The sequence below is a fragment of the Rutilus rutilus genome (assembly GCF_951802725.1).
Source record: "Rutilus rutilus genome assembly, chromosome: 16".
Lineage (NCBI taxonomy): Eukaryota > Metazoa > Chordata > Actinopteri > Cypriniformes > Leuciscidae > Rutilus > Rutilus rutilus.
The window spans coordinates 20,420,981-20,432,711 of record NC_140224.1 but is presented as its reverse complement, the minus strand read 5'-3'; the positions used below and the strand labels follow the sequence as shown (position 1 = coordinate 20,432,711).

Here is an 11,731-nt window from a genome sequence, read left to right as displayed (position 1 = left end):
TCATATTGTGATTTACCCCCACTTTCAATTATTTTACTTCAGTGAAAAGTAACATTTTTGCACATTTTTTGAATGAAAGATCAAAAGCATAAACGATGCAGATTTATTTTACAGCCATCTTTGATCATATTTACCAGGGGTGCCAATAATTCTGATCAGTAACTATATAGCCTACTAACATTAAGAAGTTTGGGTCTTTTTTTATGTATTTGAAAGAAGTATTTTATCTTCACCAACGCTGCATTTATTTGATCAAACATTCAGTAAAAAGTCATTTATTCCTGTGATGGCAAAGCTGAACTTTCAACATCATTACTCCAGTCTTCAGTATCACATGATCCTTCAGAAACCATTCTAATATGTTGATTTAGTGCTCAAGAAACATTTCTTATTATTATCAATGTTGGAAACAGTTATGCTTCTTAATATTTTTGTGGAAACTGAAAAAGAAAATTCAGGTGTCTTGATAAATAGAAAGTTCAAAAGTACAGCATTTTTTGGAAATATCTTTTTTAACATTGTACACTGTCTTCTTCACTGTCACTTTTGTTCATCTCCTCTATATATTTTTAAATAGCTTTAACTCATTGATACTTTTTAGTATCAAATGAATATTAGTATAGAAATGAGCTTGCTTTAATGCATTATGGGACTGGTTTCCCCACAAAGGACACATGTGATCCTCCCCTAGAAGACACCATAATTATGCTGCTTCCTATTTGGAACAGACGTTGGATTGGGTGCGGCGCCTATGCGAACTACTTGAGATGCAAATTAGCATCATTTTTTTTTAGACTTTTTAAATGAAATGTTTTTTGTATTGTCCATATGCAAATAAAAAATGTTGTCTACGTAGGCAGCTCGCTAGAACAGAACCGTTATTTTAAGCAGAAAAAATGACCAGAAAAAAAAACGAAGGCACACTAAGTGATTTCTTCACATTGTATTTTGTGTTACATGTGATCAGGTAGCTAAAACACTACCGAATATTACCACTGCAGTAGCACTACAGACATTACAGGTTTGTCTCCGATCTAACAGGACTCAGATATGGCAGTAGCTGGTACTGAGTGAAAAGGCACTATTGGCGTAACTAATATTCTTCCCTCCTGGGGCGGGCTCTTCTCTGAGCCGGAGAAATTAAAAACAATAAAACCTTCTTTATAAAGGATGTTATATAAAAAGAATGAAATCAGTCCAGGCCTGCAGAAAAGCTGGAGTTGGCGACCAACTGCCCTCCATTGCAGCCGTTCTTCTGCAAGGCCTCAGTGGAGGTGAGCATTGAGGTCGTATTTATTACAAAACTTGTCCGTCAGCGGGATGCAGGTGAGAAGCTCACACCACTCGCACTTGACGGGGTAAACATAGAAGAGAACGACGAAACCGGAGAAGATGCCCAGGAAAAGAGTAAGTGCCACTAGGATCTGCAAACGTTTGCGGTACATGTCCATGCGGCCGAAGCTGATGTACGGCAGGAAGGCGAAGGAAAGGAAGAAGCCTGAGAAGAAGCCGCAGATGTGGGCGAAATTATCTATCCAGGGCAGCAAGCCGAAGGCGAAGAGGAACAGCACTATGCATGAGAGTTTGATGAAGGCCCTCCATGGCCGTGCCAAGATCTGCCAGCTCTGGAACAGCTCCACAAACAGACAGGCCAAGATGCCAAACTGAGAGCCAGCCGGACCCACCTGGCATTGGAAAGACAGAGAAGGGGTTACTATGGCTTGAACGAGTTCCTGCACTGGTGCAACTAAACCAGGGATATAAATCTAACATGGCTGGCCATAACCAGGTGAAAATGCCTATTTAGGTGCTATATAATATGTGAAAAGCTGTATCAATTGAGTATTATGTTCGTTTATGCTGTATTCCTAAAAGTGAACATACTTCTGCAAACATCGGCACATCGGATGTGCACCGTACTATCCGTTAAATCCCAGTGACAACTAGATCACATGTCAGTTCTAACTTGGTAGATTATTTACATACTACACACTAGCTACTTATAGAACATACATTACTAACAGCCGAGAAGTAATTCATCAAATGCAGTGCACACTCATCATTATGACATTTTTAGAACGTACATGCATGTAACTTTTTGACTGATGGAAGTTGTCATCATCTAGGTTGCAATTGCACGTTTACACCCGTGATTTAGGCCTGTAATAAGCCATGGGGGAAAAGAATAGTTTGGGGTCAGTTCGATTTTGTCAGCATTTTGGAAAGCTGAATTTTCAGCGGCATTAATCCAGTCTTCAGTGTCACATAATCCTTCAGAAATCATTCTAATATGCGGTAACACTTATTTTGACGGTCCACTTTAGACATTCTGCTACCTATAAGTAACTTTGCAACTACATGTATACTATCATTAGAGTACTATTAGACTGTCTACTTAATATCAGCTAACACTTTATTTTGATGCTTCCCCAACAGACATTCGACTGACTATAAGTAACCTTGCAACTACATGTCAAATATTTCGACTATCAAGTCTTCTAACAGTAGGCCTATAGTACAGTTTACTAATATTCTATTGAGAGTTAGTTGACATGTAGTTGCAAAGTTACTTATAGTCAGTCGAATGTCTGTTGGGGAAGCATCAAAATAAAGTGTTAGCTGATATTAAGCAGACAGTCTACTAGTACTCTAATAATAGTTAACATGTAGTTGCAAAGTTACTTATAGTTAGAATGTCTAAAGTGGACCATCAAAATAAAGTAAGTTAATATGCGGATTTGGTGCTTTCTTATTATTATCTATGTTGAAAACAGTTGTGCTACAGTATTTGTTGAAACCATGATGCATCAGGATTCTTTAATAAATAGAAAGTTTAAAAATAATTACATTTATTTGACAAATAAAAGTCTAACCATGTAAATATCCGTACTGTATAATGCTGTATAACAATACAATAACTACAGGATAACATTAAAGGGCAATGGATTTAACCGTTACCATTTGAGGGTTTATATTAAATTATCTCATTACTGAATGTGTGGATTTTAAGACTCATGAGGCTGTACCTCTGCTCTGTACGGTAAGAAGATGGCACTGGCGAGGTTTCCTGTAATCCCACTGAGGATATAGATGATGGAGATTCTCAGCCAGCCCGCTAGCTTCTCCAAATCCCTCAGAATGGTCATCTGGAAGCACACAGACACCAGGCAGTGCAGGATCCTGCAGAGAGGAAGAGACTTTCACAATCAATCAAACAAGGCTTTACCTTTGTCAAGAAAGAGCAAGGATAAGTAATCTGACACTGCATTTCATTTATTGCGAAATTCACAATGGGCCCCCTGCAACGGATCACACTTCCTACTCACCCAGCATGCAAGAAGAGAGAGAGCCAGAGCCGATAGAACTGGTCTGGGATCTCTGGGTTCAGGAAAGGCAGGAGGCCACACACATCATCCATACAATGCACCTGAGAGCGGATAATCAGTTTTATCCATAATTATACAAATTACAGTTTATAGCTAAATGTCTGTACACTTTAATTATAGGCACTTGCACAGATGTGGCTCTTTACACCCCCTGCTGGCAATTTATTGCACTACTGTACTGCTCTAGATAAATCAACAGAATGTGTAAGATCTAAACTTATATGTCAACAAGAAGAAATGTCCACTGACCTGAGAACACAATGTGGCCTCCTCATGGAAGTATCCCTTCATGAAGTTACAGTACTCTCTTGATGTAATCTCACACCTGTGCAGATCACAATTGACACTATTGTAAATTTGACTAGCTAAAGGACAACATGAGATGAACTACCAGTCAAATGTTCGGAAACCTTTATATGAATTTTGATCATGTTTTCATTATCTTAAAACCTAAATCATATGCTAATTCAGAGCTTGATTTCCTTCCTATTTCAACACTGAAGGTTCATAACACCATCCCAAGCTAGATGAGGCCTTCCATTTTTTTCATGAATAGAGTGCATCACAACTCAAATTCATATTTTGTCTGATTAACATTACATGAGAGGGTTATTAACCCTATAAAGCCTACTGTATCATGTTTGATTTGCAAATCTCTAAGGCCTCTAAATTATCAACATGATGAATGATATGCTAAAAACCTATATAATCTATCTACTACATGCCTTCCGTTGTCTGATTGATAGTTTATACTTTTTTAAGAAAGTTTAGAAAGTAAAAGGCCTTTTAGCTTGTGGTACATGTGTCTTTTTGCTGTGAAATCTAGATTTATTTTTATAGAGTAAAAAGAAAGAATAAGTCAAGTCAAGTATATTTGTATAGCGCTTTTCACAATACAGATTGTATCAAAGCAGCTTCACAGTATTAAATTAAAATAATACAACAAGGTTTGTTTCTAGTGGAATTTATTGATTGATAAAATCAAATTAAATATCCCCAGAATATCCCCAATAATAACTTTTATATTGTTAGTAATATTTCAAGATATACACTTATTGGACTGATGCAACTTAGGTTGACTTATCCATACAACATTTCTTTGAAAAATCATGGTAAATGATACAACAGGCTTTTGAGAATGTTTATTTGAACATCTCTCAATCATCACTGTATTGTATTGCATTATATATTTTGCCACCCACAGTAAAAACTAAACAGCCGTGATCATAAAACTAAAGCATTTAAATATCCTCTTACTAAGCATTTAAATATCATTTTACTAAGCATTTAAATATCATCTTACTAAGACATTATAGGGAGATATGGAGTGGCAATTGATATTTATATGCATTTTATGTAGTTTGCTGTACTGTTATAAAATCTCACTGATTTACATTACAAGCTATCAGAATTTCATCTGACTTTTTTAGTTGTAGCCACCAATCTAGTCCAATCTATAAATGTTTATAATTCCAAATGGAACATGGCTGAGCTGAAATATCAATTCTAAGTTGTGTTCGTTTTTTTATTTTGGAGATATATTGTGATGATTCCTTTGCAGATTGTTAAAAGTTCATAAAAGAAACTTATAATAATAGGATAATATAAACATATTACAATATACAGTCACTCTGTAATAATACATACAACGAAACAAAAAACAAAACCATACAATATGAAGGAGCCAAATGGTTGACAAATTAACTCCAGTATTGTCGACTTATATGTAAGATTTTTGTATTAAAACATCCAAACACTAGAACATTATTATATATTTTGTAAAAATGTACCGCCACCTACTGGTAGTTTCAGTTTCTTATTTAGAGCATCATCTCAATAAAAAATGTATTTCATATATTGGGGATTGTTTGCCCCAAAAAATAACATTTTATTTACATTTCATCTTCATGTCGTTTCAAACCTGTATGACTTTCTTTCCTTTGCGGAACATAAAAGAAGACATTTTGAAGAATGTTGGTAACCAAACTGTTTTGGTCTGTAAAATATATTGTATCTAAATATCAATTCAGAGGCAGCTTCTGAAACAGAAATCATGGCCATTGAAGCCTTAAAGTTTTGTGTAGTAAATGTTATGCTGAATCAAATCAAATATTTCTTTCTAAATATACTTTCTGTAATGTCTACCAGATGCTTTTCTCATTAAATGATCTTTTGGGGGTAATTCCTCAGCCAAATTTGATGTGCGATTAAGTAGATTAATTAATTGGCACATCATTTTAAATCATCGGTTTAAATATTTTAAACGCTGGACTGCCCTATTTACAGTAGATGTTTACCATTGAAGTGCTGCATTTTTTTTAAAGGCTCTTAAAATAATGAAATGGATTAATATTTGTCACTGCTATCAGTCTTTGTTAGGTCATTTGAATCACTTAATATCTAGTGGTGTGTGTGCAGGTTCTCCTCACCTTCCTTTGGTTCCGATGCAGCAGGGTCTGCCAGTGATGACACAGTCAATGTGTGGCAGGTTAGTGTGGTTCCCTGTGCTGTACCTGGTGCATATCTGACAGAGAGAAAAATGGTGTATCAACTGAAGCAATAACGAGTGTTCATATTAATCATCTGTTAAGAAACCGTCACTCACCGGCCACTTGGTGATGTCATCAGGCCACTCGTGAGGAGTGACCGAGGCAGGCTCCAGACAAATCCTAACATCACAAATGTGTGAAATAAGATAATTCAGGCCGCAGGCGGTGTGAATGGGTAAAAGAGTAAAAAGGGTTTGAATTGTACCTGGGGTCTTGATGGCACACAGAGCCATACTGACGCACTTTCCCCTCTAGATACGGAGCACTTGGGTGCTGAGGCCACTTTACCCATAATGCCAGTGTACTCTGCGAAAATTACAGGGACATGTGTGTAAAAATAGGTCGAGTGCACACATTAATGTAGACATGCGAGGTCAGACGGGAACTGACCGAGCACTCCTCCTGAGAGGTCTGCAAGCAGCCTGATTGGTCATTACGGACGCAGCACGCCGAGTGGCGCTCGCTGTCCTTCTTCTCCTGGATGAGCTGGTGCACCTCCTCATCCTGACGCATGCAGGGGGAGAACTTAGCACCGAGGTGAATCAGCGCCTCCTGCAGGACAGGGAAGACAACTGCAGATTAGGCAAGAGCATTTTGGCAACGCGCTAAACTCAAACGAAAATAAAATTATTTTAGTATTGTTTTTATATACTGTTATAGTATTTATCACTATTTTTATTGATCTATTATTATTCATATTTTTAGTGTTCATTTATTTAGCTTTAGTATTTTATGTACTTCTGTCATTTTTATTTATTTATTTAAATATTTCGATGACACTTTACAATAATGTTCATTTTGTTAACAACATCATTAGTTACTACCAATGAAAAATACTTGTGAAGCATTCATAAACTTACCAAAACACTAATTTACTAAAACATTTACTTATACATTATTAAAATCAAAAGTTGTATCTGTTAATATTATTTAACAGACCTGAACCAACATCTGTTGTATTTTTATACAAATAAATAATGCAACAAATGTATTGCTATTTGTTAATTAATGCATTTACTAATGTTGCCAAATGACCTTATTGTAGAGCGTTACCAATATTTCTATCTAGCGTTACACAAGGTTGCATTTGTTAAAATTAACTACATTAGTTAACATGAAATAACAATTAACAATAATTCTACAGCATTTATTAATCGTAGTTCATGTTAATTTCAACATTTACTAATACATTTTTAAAATTAAAAGTTGTATTTGGCAACATTAGTTCATGCACTGTGAATTAAAATAAACAATGAAGAACTGCATTTTTATTCATTAAAATTGACACAGATTATTAAATGTTGTATAAAAATATATTGCTAAATGTTAGTTAATGTTGACCTTATTGTAAAGTATTACCATTTATTTTTGTCAGTATTACTTATAGTTACTAATAACAACACTGATATAAGACAATTGTAAACAGCATTTTATAATAAATGTAAGTATTTTTAAATGATATTAAAAAACACGATTTTATAATAATATTACACATGCACTTAAAACCTCAAACAACATAAAAGGAATATTGGAAACCTACAAAAGGGACTAAAAGCCTCTCTTTAAGGAAAATGTTGTTGTTTTTCGGGTCCCAAGGTGGTAAGATTATTTTGTATTATAAATACAGACATAGCAGCACAATTACAATTTACACAAACTTTAAGGCAAATCCATATGTTTAAATTTTGTAAATATATTTACCGAGTCTGGTCCAACCCAGAAGTTTTCTTGCTGCATGAATTTGACATTTTCATAAACCCCTTTGTTTCGTAAGACCTACAACAGATGACATCCTGTTACACACCATAATAAACACAAGCACAATGCAACAAAACCGAAAACACATTTTACTTACAGAATCAACTGTCTCATGTTGTGAAAAGCCCACAGGTGCAATGCCATAGATAGAAACTGCCAAGATGGTAATCAGCAAATGGACAAAGGTGATCCAGTAAGTGAAGAAAGGCCTGTGGGATAAAAGAACTCAATTCATCACCCAGTACAGACACCTATAAATCATTACATGCATCTATCTATCCAGAGACCATCATGCAATCTCAATAGTCAACACCAAGCACCCACACACAACGCTGTTAAATACCTGTGGTCATTCATGTCTTCAATCTGTTTCTTCACATAGCTGTCAATGCGTTTGCGGTAGGTGCGGTTGGTCAGTCTGCCCACCATGCCGAGCCCGTAAGGACGCTTCTCCTTGGCAAAGAGTTTCTTAACGGGCACAGCAATGCGCTGTCCACGCCGCTGACCGCTCACACTAACCACTTCCTGCCGTAAGCGCACTTTAGGCTGAACCAGAGCACCATCCTTTCCCTTGCGCCAGCCTCTCTCGAGAGGCCTGAGAGACATGGAGAGACATAGAAATTAGCTTTTCTATAGTACAGACAGAGAATAGTCCACTTAAAGGGATAGTTCACCCAAAAATGAAAATTAGCTCTCATGGTTTACTCACCCTCAAGCCATCCTAGGTGTATATGACATTCTTCTTTCAGACGAATACAATCGGAGTTATATAAAAAAATGTCCTGGCTCTTCCAAGCTTTATAATGGCAGTGAATGGCCGTTTCTGTTTTGAAGTCCATAAAAGTGCATCTATCCATCATAAAAGTGCTCCACACGGCTCCGGGGTTAATAAAGACCTTCTGAAGCGAAACAACGCCCATTTATTTGTATTTTTTTTGAAGTGTTGACAATTTAGTCTTAAAGGTATAATATGCAACATTTTCTGCCGCTAACAACGGCGTAGCTTGATGACGATGTGAAGGAGCGTGGAATGATGGGAACTGTTGTTTTCAACTCCACCGTGGATGTAAATCAATCAGACGGGAATCGAAAAATCATGGTTAAGTTAAGTTCGAGGTTAAGTTCTATTTTTATAAATGTTGCGTTTAATGACATGCTTTTTGTGGCGAGGGGGGGCGTGGTTCAGCGCGGTCTGTAACGGGAGATATAGAAACGAGACGAGCGGGACGCAAGTAGGTCAAGTGCAAATGACGAACACCTGTGTCTTATTGCAGTATTATTGGCGTGGAGAGACCGTGCTGGAACGAGAGAGAGACAGAGGACTCGTACGAGAGACTGGAGAGAAATTTGGACGCAGAGAAAGAAACCCGGTGGATCCGAGCTCTCATTTTTGAACTGTTTTGTGCCGTCGCGGTTGCCACGGTGAATGCGCGTTGTGCACGACTTTTGTTTGTTTTGTTTTATTTTAATAAAGTACGAGTCCCAGTCACGCCGACCCGTCTTCTTCCTTCCTGACTCTTGAACCTTATCACACTTTTATTTCATTAAAATGAATTAAAGGTGCAATGTGTGATATTTCTGAGGATCTATTGACAGAAATGCAATATAAGATCCATAACTATGTTTTCAGTGGTGTATAAAGACCTTACTTAATGAACCGTTATGTTTTTATTACCTTAGAATGAGTCATTTATATGTACATAACCGCGGCCACCCCTTCTATGAAGGTCGCCATATCGTGACGTCATGTTTCTACCGTAGCCGACAGCGAACAGACAGACGCGTTTCATCACTAACTTGAATGAGAAGCAGCAGAAAAAGACGCGGCTTCCTACGTCGGCCACCGTAGCCTCTCATTCGAGTTTGAAATTTCAAGGAAAGGCCGCGAATTATTGACCGATTGCAATTCGCAAATCTCACCACTAGATGCCGCTAAAAATCACACACTGCACCTTTAACCGCAAGAAAAGTAAGGTTTAATACTAAATTGGTTATCATAGATGTTACTGTATTTGTCGAATTCATTGTTGTGATAACGTGGCGCAGTTTTACGTGTTCTAAACAATTGTTGTAAAAGTATATTCGAACATACCCACATCATTTGACAAAATACTGAATCTTTATGTATAACACATGCTATATTTATTTACATGGCCATAAACACCAGATGTGATAAACAATGTCAATAAACTAATCACAAATCTAAAGCAATAATACTTCCCTTACGTAAACATAACTATTACCGAATGCTACATTTGGAAAATATAAAATTAAGCATGCTTTGTCAACAGAACCAGCTGCAATCAGTAAAGAATAATTGTGTTCCATAACGACTGCACGAAACAAGCTAACGTTTGTTACTTGATAGACGCCATAGATATATCTATGGATAGACGCTACAACTACAACTTCCGCATTTGTCCAGGACTCCACGCAGTACGAGCGGAAACCGAGGGTAACGCGGATATGACGCAATTGACTGGCGACTCCCAGCTCCCCCCTGCTCTAACGCCCCGTTTCCTTGGTTAAAATCGCAATTTTCTCATGATTTAAAAATAGTTGGAAACATTTGGGATATTGTAAGTAATCAACTTAACAAAATATATAACACTGGCCTTGAGATTTTGGGATATTTTAATGCAAAATTCTTACATATTGTACCTTTAACTAATAATTGTTACTGGTACTACCAACAAAATATTAGTGCATTCCTGGAAATGGCCGTTGTTACACTACATCCTTATGCATCGCTTTCTGCCAGGACTTTTACATGCTTTTCCCAAATAACAGAAGTGACCTCGACGTCCGGGTTAGCAGTAGCATGAGCCATCAGGCAAGTGTTATTTAAATAAACTCCTGATGTACTTACAAACTTTCCAATGCCTCGTTTTATGAGTACAGAACCTATTTGTTCTACTGGATAAGTTTGGTACCATTCTGGGCATTATTAGTGGGGTAATTTACGAGATACATCCGTTAGCGCCTGCACTAAGCCATTCGGCTGATATCTCTAAATAAGCTCTAACTTTAATAATGTTCGACCAAGGGAAAAAAGGCTTCTGGGGAGGGGGGTTTGGCTCGAGGTCATGGTGCAAAGGACCCTAGGTTGAATTTACTCCGAACTATCCCTTTAACCCCTCGGAGCCTTGTGGAGAACTTTTATGATGGATAGATGCACATTTATGGACTTCAAAACAGAAACGGCCATTCACTGCCATTATAAAGCTTGGGAGAGCCAGGATATTTTTTATATAACTCCGATTGTATTAGAATGTCATATACACCTAGGATGAGTTGAGGGTGAGTAAATCATGGGCTAATTTTAATTTTTCGAGTGAATTATCCCTTTAAGCCGGGGACACACTTAACGATTAGCTGAAACAAGACTGAACTGAACACACTTTCAGACCATTTCCAACGACTGGAACAGATTTTAAACACCGACTGAACACAGCTGTCTCTGACTCGGCGGAGTCGGCGCGTTTGGGCATAATCAGTCGTAAGTATCAAATTACATTCATAATCAGCCTTACAATCGTTAAGTGTGTTTGTAAGATCTTTAAGAGCATTTAAGAGCATCAGAATAACGTTACAAACTCAAGTGCACATGTAACTCACAGCATAAGATGGCTCCGCTCCAGTTCTGTCTTCTCTAGGGCACTGCCCGTCAAGTCCCTCTCATCTCCAGCTCTACTGGCATCAGTTTCTTTAATGGCAGCTTCAGAAAGCGACTCAAACACCTCGTCTGCGTATGTGGACAGCTCTTCATGTGTAAACCCATCCTAAAGGAACAAATGGCCACATCAGACACATGTAGGTGTACAAAAACATTATTGATGTTTAATTTCTTGGATGACCCATATTTTTTTTTTTATATGTTTCTCAGCTATTCTCCCTATTCAAGCCAGTGTTGTTAAAGTTGTTAAAACCATTACAAATAACTTTAAACAAAAATTTGAAATGTTGCCTTGGTAACTAACTTAAGTTTAAGTCCTAAAATTACTATAAAAACTGAAAGAAAATTAAATTAAGATAAAT

At 37.2% G+C, this 11,731-nt stretch overlaps 1 protein-coding gene across 2 annotated transcripts in view; it reads right to left on the bottom strand.

Annotated features, from left to right (window-relative positions):
* Window positions 1–514: 514 nt before the first annotated feature.
* rhbdf1b (rhomboid 5 homolog 1b) overlaps window positions 515–11,731 on the bottom strand; it is a 43,256-nt gene continuing 32,039 nt past the window's right edge. The window contains exons 7-18 of one of the 2 annotated variants that reach the window (XM_084433457.1): window positions 11,312–11,475; window positions 8,037–8,288; window positions 7,791–7,902; window positions 7,637–7,711; window positions 6,326–6,487; window positions 6,141–6,241; window positions 5,992–6,055; window positions 5,816–5,910; window positions 3,636–3,711; window positions 3,327–3,427; window positions 3,027–3,180; window positions 515–1,685 (exon numbers count right to left, since the gene is read on the bottom strand). In XM_084433457.1, the coding sequence (XP_084289583.1) occupies window positions 1,266–1,685; window positions 3,027–3,180; window positions 3,327–3,427; window positions 3,636–3,711; window positions 5,816–5,910; window positions 5,992–6,055; window positions 6,141–6,241; window positions 6,326–6,487; window positions 7,637–7,711; window positions 7,791–7,902; window positions 8,037–8,288; window positions 11,312–11,475 (1,776 nt within the window). In that variant the 3' untranslated portion in view covers window positions 515–1,265. The remainder of the gene's footprint in view (window positions 1,686–3,026; window positions 3,181–3,326; window positions 3,428–3,635; window positions 3,712–5,815; window positions 5,911–5,991; window positions 6,056–6,140; window positions 6,242–6,325; window positions 6,488–7,636; window positions 7,712–7,790; window positions 7,903–8,036; window positions 8,289–11,311; window positions 11,476–11,731) is intronic. The other variant, XM_084433458.1, reaches the window with a different exon arrangement.